The sequence below is a fragment of the Mesoplodon densirostris genome, chromosome 7, assembly GCF_025265405.1.
Source record: "Mesoplodon densirostris isolate mMesDen1 chromosome 7, mMesDen1 primary haplotype, whole genome shotgun sequence".
NCBI lineage: Eukaryota > Metazoa > Chordata > Mammalia > Artiodactyla > Ziphiidae > Mesoplodon > Mesoplodon densirostris.
In genome coordinates this window covers 58,316,572-58,333,478 of record NC_082667.1, presented here as the reverse complement: position 1 = coordinate 58,333,478, position 16,907 = coordinate 58,316,572, and the positions used below count along the sequence as shown (strand labels likewise).

Sequence of the window (16,907 nt, the reverse complement as noted above, 5' to 3'; positions counted from 1 at the left end):
AGGAGAAGGTGAGAGGGAGGGGTGGAGAAGAAAGACAGGAGAGGACAGGGGTCCACCGAGCGCGCAGCGCTGGGCGAGGCGCGCGGGACCGGCGGGCTGTTCCGGGCGTGCGGGCTAGAAGCGGCCGGCGCCCTCTGCTCGCTGGGCTCGGGGTCGGGCCGCGGGGTCCTGGGGCCCGGCGGGGCGGCGGTACCGGCGGCGGCGATGGCGCGGCGGCCGCGGGGGAAGGCTGCGCGCGGGCCGGCTGTGCACGCCAAGGGCGCCAGGCGCCGCGCTCGGGCGCATTTGTACTTTGCCGCGGGAAGCAGGCAGCCCCGGCCTGGCGCTGGCCTAGCGCTGGCGCCTCCTCTGGGGCACCGCGGGCTCGGTGGATTGGCCACCCGAGAAACAGGCCCACTTTCCCCCCTCCTCTCTAGTGCCGGTCTCTGGGACAGACGCTCCAGGCGCGGCGCCGAGAGGAGGCGAGGGGGCTGGGGAGGGGGAAGGAGCCACCCGGGCCACGGGTTTTAACCCCTGACTCCCCGCAGCGCCCAGAGTGCAGGAGGACCGAACCCCGTTAGGCTTCAGGTGGGAACTGGGGGTGGGGAAGGATGAGATGTCGAGTCGGGGAGGGGAAGCGGGCTGAGGAACCGAGAGGCGCTCAGGTTAGGGAACTCGGCGGTGCGTGCACGGAACTCCGCCTCTGGATGAAATCGGGACACTTGCTGTTCTTAATTCTGTTTGTGGACTTGGCCACTCCACCTGAGTCTGTTTCCCAGATCCCGATACTAAAATTGGGATCTTAGTATCTTCAGTATCTTTTGGTATTTTAATGTCTTCCTACAATTATTTCAAACATGAAATGAGATAATGAACGTCAAAGCACTCAGATCTCGAAAGGAAGGGTGCCTAATTCCAGGAGCCTGGAATGCTCTTACCAGTTACCCCCCCGAACCCACAGACACCATATCCAAGCTGAAATCCGGCCCAGAGGGATCCTTGGTCCTTACTCTGGGAGTCCTCCTCTCCTTCCCCCTCCCAGTCCTGAAGCAGGACACAATCTCTCCTTTGCCCCTGCAGGTGAGGCCTGCACCTCTCTGAGAGTGTTTGTCATACTCAGTCCTCTTGAGTAAGAGCTTTCTGTCCAAGTGTTGTCTTTCTTACCAGAAGGTGAGTTCTGGGAGGGCAAAGCTCCCCACCCCAGCCCATGGTTGGTGCTCCATACCTCGTGTTGAATGAGTGTATGAATTAATAGGACCTAAGAAGAGAACCACCAGCTCTGTCCAGATAAGAAACACTCAAAATCTGAACTCAAGAGGGCAGGGCTGGGCTTCCCTGGTGGCGCAGTGGTTGAGAGTCTGCCTGCTGATGCAGGGGACACGGGTTTGTGCCCCGGTCCGGGAAGATCCCACATGCCACGGAGCGTCTGGGCCCGTGAGCCATGGCCGCTGAGCCTGCGCGTCCGGAGCCTGTGCTCCGCAACACGAGAGGCCACAACAGTGAGAGGCCCGCGTACCGCAAAAACAAAACAAAACAAAACAAAAAAGGGCAGGGACCTTGTCCTGGCTGTCTCCCTAGCTTGGACATCTTGTGTAAGTTCATCCACCCCCAATTTAGACCTCAGCTTCCTGCCCAGCCTCTCTTGCAGAGCTGCTGGAAACTCCAGTGAGTGTTGGAGGGGAGAAGACCGGGAGGAATAAGAGATAAGATGGGATGTTGAATCACATCCCACTCTGGTAAGGAATCACATTTCCAGGTTGAAACACTTCCAACTGTGTCTGTAAAGATAACTTCCTGGGCTATGGCTGTGCTCCCCATCTACTGTGTTGCCTCCATGCTCTCCAAGAACAGAGAGCACTGGAGGAACCAGTGATCCCAGGAACAGAGCTTCCCCAGGGCTCTCCGAAATAGAGACAAACATGATCTGCCCCTGGGTGCCCTTCAAGCTTAATTTCTCCTTCTCCAATATGGCCAGCCACTTCCTCTCCCTTGAGTTTCCCTTTTTGCTTAGGCTTTCAGGGAACTCAGAGTTAAATTTAGTGTTTAATTGCGTCCTCCCTCCCCCCTCCCCTTTTTTTGGCCACTCTGCGCAAGGCTTGTGGGATCTTAGTTCCCTGACCAGAGATTGAACCCTCGCCCTTGGCAGTGAAAGTGCCGAGTTCTACCACTGGACCTCCAGGGAATTCCCATTTTAGTGTTTAATTGCAGAAATAACCTCATCCCAAGGACTTGGGACAGAGCTCTTTTCCTTTCTCCATCTTTGTTTAAAGTCTGCTATACACGTATATTCATGTCTTAGGTAAAAGAGGTGGATTGAGATTGGCCTCCCCTACATCCTGTCCATTCTACTTCAGGAAAGGTCTCTACCATGAGACAAAAAAAGGTCTCAACACTCCTCTCCATCCTTATTGTCCTCAGAGTTCAGGCCATCTTCATCCCCTACTGGACTTTCTTCTAACAGCCTCTTAGCAAGTCTTCTGCCCCTAGCATGGCCCCTCCAATCTATTTTCTTCACACCTGCCATAAGGATTATGTTGATCATTTCTACTGACAAATCTGATCACATCATTTTCCCACTTAAAAACCATTATTGGAAATAAAAAAATATATAACATTAAGTGCAATGTGATATCCTGGATTGGATTCTGGGGCAGTAAAAGGACATTAGTGGGAAAACTGGTGAATAAAGTCCATACTTTAGTTTATAGTAATGTACCAACATTGGTTTCTTAGTCTTGACAAATGTGCCATGCCTATGTAAGATGATAACATTGGGGGAAACAGGGTGAAAGATCTATGGTTCTTAGATAAAAACGCTGTACTATCTTTGCAACTTTTCTGTCAATCTAAAACCCTTCCAAAATAAAAAGTTTATTAAATATATAACAGGATAGGTCTTCCCTGGTGGCGCAGTGGTTGAGAGTCCGCCTGCCGATGCAGGGGACGCGGGTTCGTGCCCCAGTCCGGGAAGATCCCACATGCTGCGGAGCGGCTGGGCCCGTGAGCCATGGCTACTGAGCCTGCGCGTCCGGAGCCTGTGCTCCGCAATGGCAGAGGCCACAGCAGTGAGAGGCCCGCGTACTGCTAAAAAAAATATATATATATATATATATATAATATATATATATATATATATATTATATATATAAAACAGGATAAAACATTTCTGACTTCCTATCATTTATGGATTATAATCCAAAATCATTAGCATTGGATTCAAGACCACACATATTTTGGCTCCTACTCACCATTGCCACCTACCCTATACTTTCACCAGCCACTCATCTCCCAAACTGGCCGTGCACTTTCACACCTCCATAGCTTTGTATATGTTTTCCTTCTGCCTGGACTATCTTTCTTCTCTTTCATCTAGTGAATTTTGTTTTACTTTTCAAAAGTCAGCTCTGAGTCATTTCTCTCTCAGGCCTTCTCTGAGTCCCCCAGGCAAAGTGAATTTTTGGTAGCAATTTGTATTTTAACTGTTGAAGTGTAAATATTTGCATTTCTACCCAGCACTCTGAGGGCAGGGTTTGTTTGTTTGTTTTCATTTATATCTATATTTCCAGCATTTAGCAAAGTCCCTGATACACAAAGATACTGGGTAAATAACTGCTTCATGAAGGAATGAAGACCTCAGTGATATTATTCTCTCCTGGGAGAGCCTTCAGCACCCCTATTGCCCTCAGCTTTAATCAGTGATTGACATAAGAAACAAGCTCTTGAGGAAAGTTTCTGTGTTATCTGTAGAAATGCTGTTGAGGATCGTTGTCCATATATTATCTAATGTCCTTTTAAAAAGGAGATTTGATAAATTTTTCCAAAACCTAGTCAGGAAAAAAATTACCCATAGCAATTTGTTGCACCAAGTTTGTCTGGCACCTGCTTGCTTCTGCCTTAGGGAACTTGCTCACAGCCTTCCTAGGTGGCCCATTGCACTGTTGGACAGCTCTGTTAGAAAGCTCTTTAACTGAAATCTGATTCTCTGAGATTCCCCTCATTGCTCTTAGCTCTGCCCTCAGGGCTGCACAGAACAAGCCAAGTCCTTTGGACTTTTGAGATCTCTACAGAGATGTGAGGCAGAGAACTCTTCCGTACTCTCATCTTTACCAGTTCTTGCCCCTGGACCCCTCATGCCACATTAAATTTTCTCTCTCTTCAGATGTGCTGAGCTCTTTTCTCCCTACGCCTCTGCACAGTCTGTTTTTTTCTAACACCTCCCTCTACCCACTCTTGTCTGGCTTATTTTTCCAGGATCAAGGTTACCTCCTTCATTCATCCAATAGTTATTGAGAGCCAACCCTGTGCTGGGCACAGTGCTAGGTGCTAGGGACACAGTGGAGAATAAGACAGACACTGATGCTTATAGTCCAGGTTCTCGCTGAAGTCTCTCTACTGGCCTTCTTTCCTCCATGCTTCTGTATCTCCATTATAGCCCTTGTCGCAATGTATCACCAAAGGTTTTATGTCACCTCCTCTAAAGTGAGAACATTCACTGTTATTTGTCTAATATCCTCCCTAGCTTTCAGCACACAGTTTTGTACATAGTAGCTGCTAAATAAAGGTTTGTTGAACAGAATTCTTGTTCTTTCAAACAGTCCTTTTGTGACTTGTTATTTGTGACCAACAGGCCTCCTCCTGGACTGCAGGCTGCTTGATTATGTAAAATTAATATAGCAATAAGGACCATAGAGTTCAGAGTCAAGGAAAGTTTTCTTAACTCGATCAACTTAGTTCTGTAAGTAAGATTCTAAAAGCAGATTTACCATATAAGGATCAATATAAGAGGACTACATAATACATACTATAACAGTGGTATGCTGATAAATGTTTAACAACCAGTTCTCCAAGGGAAAAAAGCCCTGGTTTATAGCATTTGCCAATTTCCATGGTGTAAATATTCCCATCAGGGCCAATTTCAGGCTACTGAGGGACATCATTGGATGTGGAGTTGAGATGCACAGTAGGACACCATTATGCAGTGCTTCCATCATACAGATACAATAAATGTAAATAACTTCAAGAACATTGATAGTAAAATGTAATAAAATAATTAGGAGGCAATAATTTGAATGTTTTAAATATAAATTATTTAACTGTAAATTTATATAAGTTACTGTTTAGTAACGATCGAGTTTAACAATCAGCTTGCAAAATTCCTGAAAATTTACCACTGGGCTCTCCCAAGCCCTTATAAGCCAACTCTAGTACATTGCCTTTATGTGATGCCCTGAAAAGGGTGAACAAATTGACTCTTGAAAGTTGTGTCCAATTTAGATACGTTAAGAGGAGAGTCTTATTTATAGGAGCTGTTAAAGTTGATGTTATTTGTAAAGTGAACAGTCCCCACTCCACTTCTACTCTTCAGCCAGGTCAGAGTTATTCATCCATGTAAAACATATTTATTTAAGACCTACCGTTATTTTAGGACATGTTCATTTGGATCTCCAGATACTGTGCATGTAGTTGGCCTAAATAAATGTTTGTAGAATGAACGTGAGGCCCACCCATATTTATTTGTATGGGTACTTATGTGGCTATGTGAATATTCCTAAGTCCTTTTTTTCCTCCGTCAGTGGGCCATCTCTTCCCAGGACAGCCTGCACACAGAGATTCTGATGGAGGAGGTATCAGGAAAGCAGGATGGGGGAACACATAGCCCTTAATTTCACAGAGCCCTCGTGAGGGAAACTGAGTGGGGACAAAGTGTCTTCAATGGAAGACATGGAGTGAGAGCATCCTTCATCCAGGTCCTAAGCTTTGCAACCGACCAGAGGCCTCCTCCACTGCTGGCGTCATCACTAACCAAGCACCAAGGAGAATGGAGCTTCTGTTCCTACCTCCTCCAAGCTCAGGGGGACTTTTGAAAAGCAGTTTGTCCTCAGAGACTTCTTTCCATAGGTCTGTGAAGATGTAGCTAGAGCACCGGTAAACAGTGCCACACGACTTGGGTTCTATAGCCAGGCAGTGGCAGGCACTGGATCCACCCAAAGGTAGAGTGAGGAACCACCAGAGTTGTCTTTTAAAAATGTAAATCATTCAGTGTCACCTTCTTGCTTAAAACCTCTCCATTGCACTTAGAATAAAATCTAAACCTTTTGTCATATTTTGAAAACCCCTCCATGACCTGGCCTCTGCCTGCCCTCTAACTGTAGACCATCCTGCCGGGGCCTGCAAGGTTCTAGTACATTGGCTTTCTTTCTGTCCCTGGGTACACCAAGCTGCCTGGACCCTTGGCAGGGTCTTTGGTCTGGAAGTTTATCCTGCTTGGAATTCTCTTCCCTCAGCTTTTTTTCCCCAGCTGACACTATATTCAGCTCAGATGTCACTTCCTCAGTGAGGTTTCCTTTGTGCAACCTGTCTAATGATGTCCCCTTCCCATCATTTTCTATCATATTGCCTTATTTTATTTCCGTTGTGTCACATCGTTATCTGCAATGTATTTCTTCATTATTATATTATCTGCCTCTGCCATGAGCAATGAAAGCTCTATAACAGCCTGGACCGTAATTCTTTTTCTTTTTAAAATTAATTAATTAATTAATTTTTTGCGCTGCATTGGGTCTTTGTTGCTGCACGGGCTTTCTCTAGTTGCAGCGAGCAGGGGCTACTCTTCATTGTGGTACCCGGGCTTCTCATGGCGGTGGCTTCTCCTGTTGCAGAGCATGAGCTCTAGGCACGCGGGCTTCAGTAGTTGTGGCTCGCGGGCTCTAGAGCGCAGGCTCAGTAGTTGTGGCGCAGGGGCTTAAGTGCTCTGTGGCATGGGGGATCTTCCTGGACCAGGGCTCGAACCCATGTCCTCTGAATTGGCAGGCAGATTCTTAACCACTTCACCACCAGGGAAGTCCCATGGACCCTAATTCTTGACCTCTGTTTTATTCCTAGTTGGTAGAACAGTGCCTAGCACATAGAAGGGGCTTACTGAATATTTTTTTAATAAATGGAAGATAGAATACTTATCTGGATTATCTGATTCCTGTGAGGAATGGACCCTAAACTCAAGACTCCAAATCCTCGGAATTCAACCACGCTTGTATTTTCATCATTATTATTACTGCTCTCACTTTTATTATCATCTCACAACCTACAACAGTGCCGCATGGCACATGGGGGTACTTACTGTCTGTAGAATGAATAGACATCAACTTTACAGCTGACCTCAAACTTTGTTCCTAGTCTTATTTGCTACTCCATCCCCAGTCCAGCCTCTTATATATACTAAGCTCCAGTTACTCAAAACCAATTGTTTTCACCTGACACACCATATCTTCATGTCTCTGTGTGTTGGCTTATTCTACTACTCCTTCTATTTAGAATTCCCATTCCCTGTCTTTCAAGAATTCTCATTCTTCCTTAGGACCCAATTTTGTATTCCATCCAGGTAGTTAGTCACTTCCTCTTCTTGTGCTTCACTTTGTCTACACCACTGTTAAAAACTCATCTCCTGAATTATAGTCATTTGTTGACATATCTGCCTTCTCTAGATAGTGGGCTCCTTGTGGACAGGGACAATATATTTTCATCTCTGTGTTCTCAGGAACCATTGCTGGGCCTACCACATAGCAGTTTCACAATATCTGTTGAAATCCTGCATCTGGTATTGGGCATAGGCTGCCTACAGGGGCATATGCTAGGTTCTGAAGAAGATGTACAATGTTGGGCAAAACATGGTCCCTGGCCCCAAGGATTTACAATCTAATTAGAGAGACAAGTCCTTTTTATGGAAAGGATGTTATTAAAAACCAGTGTATTCTAGAATTAAATATGAGACAGGAGAAAGCTTGGTGTGGTAGAACACGTATAGGGCTGGAATAGCCAGTAGACTTAGTTTCTGGTTCCGACTTTACCATTAATTCACTATGTGGCCTTGACAAATGATTTCTTTTCTTTAGGCCTTGGTTTTCCTCCCTGTAAAGAAAGATGTTTGATCAGAAGCCTTGGATGGTTTCTAAAGCGGATTCTAGCTCTGACATTCCGAGTTTGGCTCCATGGAAACTGGGTGGAAGAGATGGTGGGGAGAGCTCAGTAGTCTTGGTTTGCCCCCTGGTGGTCGCTTAGCGACATCACAATCCCGGGAGACCTGGCTTTTCTCCCGGACGGAGATAGCAGAGCCCAGAGCCTAGTAAACAAAGAACTGTGGAACAATGACCATTCTAGAAGAGAACCAATCAGCTGGTCACTGGTGGATTGGTATAGAAGGACGAAGGAACTTGGGAGATCATGCTCTCTGTTCTCGGCCTCCAGCTAAATCCATCTCATATCTGTTTCTATTCAAAGCAGCGGAAGTCAATCTTTAGAGGCTCTTTTGTAGCCCCCCTGACTTTTTCTTCTGCTCCCATCACAGTACTCTCTCTGAGGCAAATTTTTTTTTCTATTTTCAGAATAATTGAGGAATTGTACTCCTCCATTCTCTCTTTGTTCTTATTTCACATGGAAAGAAACCGATCCTTAGAGCACCGCCTCTTGTCTCCAGCTAGTTTGGGTTCAGAAGAATTGGACAGTGATGTGAGTACATAATCCATTGTCCCTCTTGGCCAAATTCGAGTCTAAGGACAGATGAATTTGAAGTTGTAGTCCTGAACCCCAGTGTCCTCCAACTCTACCCCTCCCCCTTGGGCTTTCTGATACCTATTTTACAGGAGAGCAATTGAACATCCAGAACAAAGCAGAGGCAAATTTTTCATTCTGGTCAGAATTACTATCCACCCATTTATTTATGACAAAATGAGGGTTTTTGCTCCTTCCAACTCTTTTCCTGGAATAGGGCCATGAGCCCCTCCTTCTGGGGCACTTGGTCCAGAAAAAGCGAAGGTAGCAGAAGGATTTCTTTGATGAGATGAGAAAAACAGACAGACTAGAATAAGACATGTTATTATACTGTAAAAAGTAATCAATAATAGCAGAGGGTTTCCCTGGTGGCGCAGTGGTTGAGAGTCCGCCTGCCGATGCAGGGGACATGGGTTCGTGCCCCGGTCCAGGAGGATCCCGCATGCCGCGGAGCGGCTGGGCCCGTGGGTCGTGGCCGCTGAGCCTGCGCATCCGGAGCCTGTGCTCCGCAATGGGAGAGGCCACAGCAGTGAGAGGCCCGCATACCACAAATAATAATAATAATAATAATAATAATAATAATAATAGCAGAGAAAAGTTTGTCTTTTACTATCATTATTTTTTAGATTCATGCTTTATATTTTTCTTCCAGTTTTATTGAGATTGAATTCATATACAACACTGTATAAGTTTCAGGTGTGCAGCATAGTGATTTGACTTACATACAACGTGAAATGATTACCACAATAAGTTCAGGGAACATCCCTTATCTCATATAGATACAAAATTTTAAAAAAAGAAATTTTTTTCTGTGGTGAGAACTCTTAGGGTTTACTCTCTTTAACAACTTTCATATGTAACATACAACAGTGTTAATTACATTAATCAAGTAGTACGTTACATCCCTAGTACTTATTTACCTTATAACTAGAAGTTTATACTTTTTGATCACCTTCATCTAATTCCGCCTCCCCCTCCATGCCCCCCAGATTCATACTTTAGAAAGATCATTCATTCTGGCTGCAAGATAGAAAATAGAAGAAGGCAGGACTAGATGGGAAATGTGCTGTATATTTTCTGTTTGCCTCTCCAGATATTCTCTCCACCCTGCTCCACCTGTTCTGTGCCCCAGAAGTTTGACCTATGTGGGCTCCCAATGGACCCCAAAGTTTTGCCTTTTAGGTGTCTCACTCTGAAGTGGAGTTAAGAAGGGCCATTTATTTCCTTATTCTGTATATGTTGAACCTAAAGGATTTCTTAGAGCCACCTCTATTCCCTTAAGAGAAGAACAACCAAATAAAAGAGGGAATTCTTTGCTTGGGATGTTGGGCCAGAGCCTGAGGGTAGGGAAGAGAGGAAGCAAGACCAAGGGGATGGGAGGGAGGTGCAGAGAGCGAAAGAGAGAGAGTGAAACCAGCTGTGGATTTTAGGTGGATTTATAGGTATCTAGAGGGGGAAGTTTAAAGAAATTAAAGAATTATTTTTCTCCACCAACGTGCTTGTTGGTTAAACAGATATTTTTCTTTTCTAACAATGCACTGCTCTTTGAACCTTGCTAAACACTAAAGACATAACTAAGCGTATAACATTCATTCATTCCGCAGCATCTAGAATGTGCCAAATACTGTACCTAAAGCTGGTCCCACCAAAGCTGGCCCAGCATCCACACCTTGCTTGCCTTGTTCACTGCTGAATTCTCAACACCTATATTATCCTACCACATAGTAGGTGCTCTCCAGATACTTGTTGAATATATGAATGTTAAGTGCACTATACTTTCTCCAATGACATCTCAACTCCATGGAGGTGGGATGAAGTCTGCTTAGATTATTTTTATTCTTCACTGGTAATTATAAGATGGAGAGGTATCCTTATAAAATACAAATCTATACCTAACACTCCCTTGGTCCAAATATTAAACTTTTCAATGGTCCCCCAACAGCCCGAATTTATTTCTCTGTAATATGGATATAATAATATACTCAGCTCACAGGGTTACTTTAGGTTTAAATGAGATAGACGGATTACTGCTGGGCATGTGTCTAGCATGTGGTAGCTGCTCAATAAATTCTAGTTCCTTTTCTTCTCCAATTTTCTAGCCTCATGTCCAACCCAGTGTTCTAGCCACATCAAATTCCTCATTAGTTCCACACAGATCCTGAACTTTCATACGTTTGTGCTTCTGCTCTTGTTTTCCCTCTGTCTGGAATGCCTTTCCTGTGTCTACCTAGTGAACTCTTGCTCATCGTCCAAAACAGAGCTCACATGTCTCCTCCTCTGGGAAACTTTTCCTACTGCCCCCTCCCCACCGGCTTTGCTGCTTCCATAGCACCTTGTACGTGTCTCAGCTTTAGAGCTTGTAATTCTGTTATAATTGTCTCTTTTTTTTTCTGTGATAATTATTTATGTATAGTTTTGCCTCTCTGTTAGGCTGTGACCTTGAGCGGGACAAGAACCAAGTCTTATTTGTATTTGTAGAGCATTTGGAAAGAATCTGGAGGAGGCTGGAAAGATGATAGGTAGAAGGATGAGCTTTGCAAAAAGAACTACTTCTTCCCCTGAAACAAAAGTGGAGGAACTGAAGATGAGCGACAGTAAGAATGTAGCAAGAACCTTTAAAGCAAAAGGGAAGGGGGCCAAATCACAAGGGAAATCTCGTTTGAGGGAGGAAGAGTACAGGAAGAAGAGGCCACCAGGAGAGATGAGCAGGGCAAAGGAGGGGTGGGGCTGGTGGGGTCTGAGGCTTCTCCTTCCTAGATGTTTGAGGCCTCAGGAGGGACTCAGTGCCTGGGCTGGCAAAAAGGGGTTTGGGGGCCCACAGGAAGGAACAGCCTGTCTCCACTGGGAATGAAGCCAAGTAGCTTTGCTTCCCATTTGAGTCTTTCAGTCCAGCAGGAAGTAGCTGGAGCCTCCAGCTTGGGGGAAGAGGGTAGGTTTGCAGTGATGTGGATGAGGAGAGCTAAAGTGATGGCGGTGGTATGGACCATGGAGTGCTAGTTAGGGACACACTATGAGAAGGATGGCAGGGAATTTTGGCAGGGATGCAATCGTCAGAAAATATGGCAGGAGTGGCAGAGAAAAGACAGCCGGAGAGGAAGCACTGTAGGTGTGGCTGCACTGCGACCGGTTCCAGTTGGCATCCTCAGTAACTGCATTCGAGTAAGCCTGTAAGTCCTTCTTCCCTGGGTTGGCTGTGGTACAGGTGGGGGCTTCGGGAAAAAGCAACACATGCAACTTGGGCTTCTTCTACTCTAGGCTGTCGGACTAAGCTTCTCAGATGGTTTCATATTGGGTCTTCGTTGCTGCGCGCAGGCTTTCTCTAGTTGTGGAGAGCAGGGGCTACTCTTCGTTGTGGTGCACAGGCTTCTCATTGCAGTGGCTTCTCTTGTTGCGGAGCGTGGGCTCTAGGCGCACGGGCTTCAGTAGTTGCAGCACGTGGGCTCAGGAGTTGAGGCACGTGGGCGCTAGAGCCTGCGGGCTTCAGTAGTTGTGGCACACGGACTCAGTAGTTGTGGCTCGCTGGCTCTAGAGTGCAGGCTCAGTAGTTGTGGCGCTTGGGCTTAGCTGCTCCGCGGCATGTGGGATCTTCCCGGATCAGGGATCGAACCCGTGTCCCCTGTACTGGCAGGTGGATTCTCAACCACTGCGCCACCAGGGAAGTCCCTTCAGGTGACATTTTAAAAACAACAAACCAGTGTCTCAGTCAGAGTACTTTGTTACAAACAAAAGAAATTGTGAGTAATTTAAGGGAAAAAAAGACATTTACTCAAAGGATAATATAGAGAGTTGACAGGAAGGCTGGCAAGCTGGATTGTGGAAAATGGGTTGTAACCTAGGAAGGCCAGGCAGCATGCACTATGGCCAAGTTCATGCCTCAGGAACAATCTGGCATGGCCACCATCACCATGGTAGGGACACTCCCCCCTCTACCCCAACCCCCAAGGGACCCACTGTGGTTGGACACCTACTGTCTCCGTTCCTGTGAGTAATTCTAAACTTGTCAGTATGCCTTTGTGTCACCCCCTGAAGATTCAAAGTTCAGAGAGGAGTGGCCATGTGGCCGAGCCTAGGTCATATTTCATGTCTGGCTGCCCCGGGGCAGGGAGAAGTCTATCTCTCTGATTCAGCTTCCCTAGTCTCAGCAAAACTGCACAGAATGGGTCATTCCCCCAAACAGGAGGAAGTTTTGGATGCTGATGGTAACTAAATAAAGCAAAATGTCTACCATGCGCTCATCTTTCAGACTGCTTTTCCTTCCCAGTTACTCTCTTTTGTTGGTTGTGACTTGCGATCATAATCTCAGGCTTCCCAGGCTTGACACTTTAAAACCATCCTCATCGCCCTCATTTTCCCACATAGTGAATAACTCTCCACATTTCTTAGATTTGCTTTGCCTTCTGTCACAGATACTGCTTTAGTAAGATTACTTTGGCAACAGCATAGAGGAGAGAAGAGACCGGAAATTGGGAGTCAGACTTCTAGAATGTTAGAGCTAGAAAGGACCTTTGAATTTATCTATTGTAGTGGTCTTATCTAGGAGTATTCATTAGAATTCCTATGGCATTATAAAAATTTACATGCTGGCATCCCATCCTCAGTTTTTGGGTTCAGTAGATCTGAAAAGGGACGTTGGCATATGTGTATATATGTGTGTGTTCGTGTGTGTGCATGTATGTGTCTTTCTGAAGTGTATCCCAGGTTGAGAGCTGCTGAATTCCAGTACACTTGTTTTAAAGATGAGGTGACTAAGGTCCAGAGGGAATTTATCTGTTTGAAATTATCCAAATTAATGAAATGGAGAAAGTGGTCATGACCAATCCTAGATCTCCTGGCTTTTGGTCTAGTATTACTCAGAACTCTTGCTTTTTCCCTCTGCAAAAAGAAATTTCCTGTCTTTATTTGTATTCGAGAAAGCATGCTACACTGCTATGGTTTAGCTTCTCCAATAGAAAGTAGACTTCAGATTGAGAGCCCCAAACTGTCAAGAGTGAACAGCCCATTACCAAGGGCCCCGTCTCTAAGAGTAATTGGCTTGATCTCTGGACCACAGGCCTTCCTTGTCAGAATCTGGGCAAAGCATTCTCAAGAACCTCAAGTGGGAAGTGAAATGAAGAGGACCTTTGGAAGGACAGCCTGGATGAAGCCATACTTCTGAGTCTGTCAGGATTCTGACTGTCTGGGCCTCTGTGCACACAAGCCCTTGTTTCAATTACTCATTGACCCCCCTTCAATTCTTCACTGTCCTTTAGCCATCTGGTTCTCATTTTGGGAATCCACTTCTTCCTTTGCTCTGCTGACTTCCACCAATCACTCTGCCTTGGACTGGTTTACTATCAGCTCAGGTACTGTTTCCAGGCAATCTCATGGAAACCCAGGGCCTCTGATGCCTTCCATTACATTATGTTACTTTTTTTTTTTTAATTTGCTCTCCTTACAAAACTTGTGCTTTCTTATAAAGATTCCCAAGAGGAAATGCCATTTGCTGAATGCCTTCCTGCTCCAAATCTACTTTAGTGCAAAAAAAGCAAAGGGTGGGAGAATTGCTGTAGCAGAACCTTCTCTCTGTCAGAGGGAAGCCATTGTTTCTCTTGTACCCTCTGCATCCAGAAAGGGGACTGGCACCAAAGTCTGAGCACCTCACTCAGTGACTAAGCCAAGCAGGAATGGTGTGGTCAGAGCTGTCCTTTAGGAAGTAACTCTAAGAACTATGGAAGATGGATTGGAGGAAGAGAGTCTGTGGGCAGGGAGACAATTTATAGAAGCTTCTGCAATAATCTGGGTGAGAGATGATGAGACCTGAATTGGGCAGTGGGAATGGGATGAAGAGGAGAGGATAGGTAGGAAAATGGTCATTTTGGTGGGAGAATTGACGGAACTAAGAAACTGACAGATGTGGGAGATGAGGGAGAAGTAAAGGTTACCAGGTTTGGAGCTTGAGGAACTGGAAGAATAGTACCTTTACTGGAATGAAGGAAATAAGAAGAGCTGTTTTGAAAGGAAGGTGGAAGACAGTGACTTTAGTTTGGTACATGAGGGATGCAGACATCCAAGATGATGCTTCCATCAGGCGGTTGACTATGCAGGCCTGGACTCAGGATGTCTGGACTGCAGATATCAATTCGAGAGTTTCAACTGGAAGAAAATGTGAGGTGGGGTATGGGCTGGGGGGCAATACACGGAAAGGAGTAGAGGACTGAGGCCTGAGCCTAGAGGAACACCCACATTTAAGCCCGAAACAAGGGGGAGGGCTCAAGAGAGGAGTCTGAGAAAGAGCTGAGAGGGGGGAAAAATAACCAAGGAAAGTGTGGCTTTGCCAGCCAAGGGAGGGAAGTTTCAGGAAGGAATCTGGAGAGAGAGTATACTGAGATGTGGACTGACAAGAAGCTGCTCTTTTTGGCAGTTAGTTGCTGGTCAGGGTAGGACTGGTCTCAGTCACAACAGCTATGAAGCAGAGGCAGGGTTCTGAGTAATTCACATACTCCCCAATCACATTAGCCTCAGTTATCAGGGTATTGCAGGTTAAATAAGTGTAATTACTTCATAAAGTTTAATATCGCTCGGTTTCCAAATAATTCCCCTCAGTCCTCAACTGAATCCGGCCTAGTAAAAGGAAATCGCAAAGAGTAGAAGGCGATGCCGAAGACCAGATATATAAAGGATAACTAATAAATATTAATGAGGTTTCACCTCACGCCAACCATGTCCCGAGAGACCCTCTCCTGGAGCCCCGCCCCTCATGAATATGAATATAGCGGTGCCCGCCGCGCACTGCCCCGCCCTCTACTCTTCTCCCTCGCAACGGACTCTCCCTACAAACGGGAAACAAGATGGCGGCGGCAGGTCCGAGTACTCGGGCTTCTTCCGCGGCGGCAGCGGCAGCTCTGAACCGGCGGGGTCGGCGGGGCCGCTGTGACGAGATGGCGGCAGCCAAGACTGGGACCCCGGGCCCGGCCTCTGGCCCCGCGCTGCTGGTGTTGCCGCCGCCGTTGCTGCAGCCGCCGCCACCGCCGCGGCCGGAGGAGTCGGACTGCGCTGGGTGCCTGGAGACCCCGGGGGAAGCGGCGGCCCTGCCGTGCGGCCACTCGCTGTGCCGAGGCTGCGCCCAACGCGCCGCCGACGCGGCGGGCCCGGGTTGCCCGCGCTGCCGCGCCCGCGGCCCGGGCTGGGCCCGCCGTCGGGCCCGCGACAACTGGCAGCCCGACGCGGAGGTGCTGGGCGAGCGCGCCCGCCGCGGCCCACCCGAGCGCTGCCGCCCGCGTCGTGACGGGGGCGCGGCCACCGCGGGGCCCAGGCCCGAGCAGGAGACGCGCGCCGCGCCCGCGGAGCCAGGTGGAGCTTCCTCTCCTCCCCTTGGGGTCCGGAGCGAGGCCGCCGCGCCCCGGCCTGGCCTGGTTAGGGGGTGGAGGGTCCCAGGCCCTGGCCCTGCTCGAGCGGGTGTTGAGAGTTCTCGTGGGGTTGGAACCGGGCTCTGCCCAGGTGCAGTATGTGTTTCTGAATTTTGAACTTCGGGATGAAGTACAGGCACGATGGATTTGGAGTAAGAAGTTTGAAGGGAGCCATAGCATTTCTTGGAACAAGTTAGGGCCAGGTTGGAATTGGTGAGTGGAGGAGGTTACCGAACTTTGTAGGGGCAGTGGAGGATCCGAGAAGTGCTTGATTTAGTGTTGGATGAAGAGCTTGGGGTTGAATTGCTTGTAAAGATGTGATCCCTGGGCCTGAATGGGTCAGTGAGAGGTGTGGCATATACGAAGTTTGAGGGGCAGATTAGATTGATTTTGAGGATGCGAAGGGAGCTTTTCAGACTTGAGCGTCTGAGCTCATATGTGCAGTTTTCACAGAATCTTGAAAAACGCAAGAGCCTGGTACGTAGAGAAGACGTAATAAATGATGGCTATTTATATTTATAATAACTAATAATAAGCTCCAGCAGTGCTCTACAAACAAAGATGGATGGGGTTTAAAAGTTTTGGAAGCGGAGATTGGGTGGCGGGGGATGCTTCTATCGCGATGGCAGTGTAGGTTGCCTACTATTTTCCTGGCAATTAGGAGTCCGTTGAAGGACTGTTGTCTTCAACTTCTTTGCCTTCCCCCCCCACCCCCCAGCAGCCTGCCACTCTTTGGTGCTGAGTTTGACATAGAAAATGCCCTGTTGAAAACACAAAACAAAACTGTTATAACTTGGGACTCTTTGAGACACACCCAGTCAACACAACAGCTAGAGTTCTTTGATAAAGCTTACCTAGGAAGAGAGTTTTCAAGAAACATAATTAGGAAAGGACAGATATTTGCACCTTTTGTGTTGGGAATTCTGCCATGTGCTATTTTCAGTAGGGAAAAGGAGACATTGCTTGTGTATGAAAGTGCAGTCACTAGAAACTACAGGT

General features: G+C 47.0%; 1 protein-coding gene across 1 annotated transcript in view; it reads left to right on the top strand.

Moving 5' to 3' along the window:
• The first annotated feature begins 15,320 nt into the window (after positions 1-15,320).
• Positions 15,321-16,907, top strand: part of RNF169 (ring finger protein 169) — an 86,745-nt gene continuing 85,158 nt past the window's right edge. Inside the window, exon 1 of the mRNA XM_060104932.1 lies at positions 15,321-15,852. Within this exon, the coding sequence (XP_059960915.1) occupies positions 15,351-15,852 (502 nt within the window). The 5' untranslated portion in view covers positions 15,321-15,350. The remainder of the gene's footprint in view (positions 15,853-16,907) is intronic.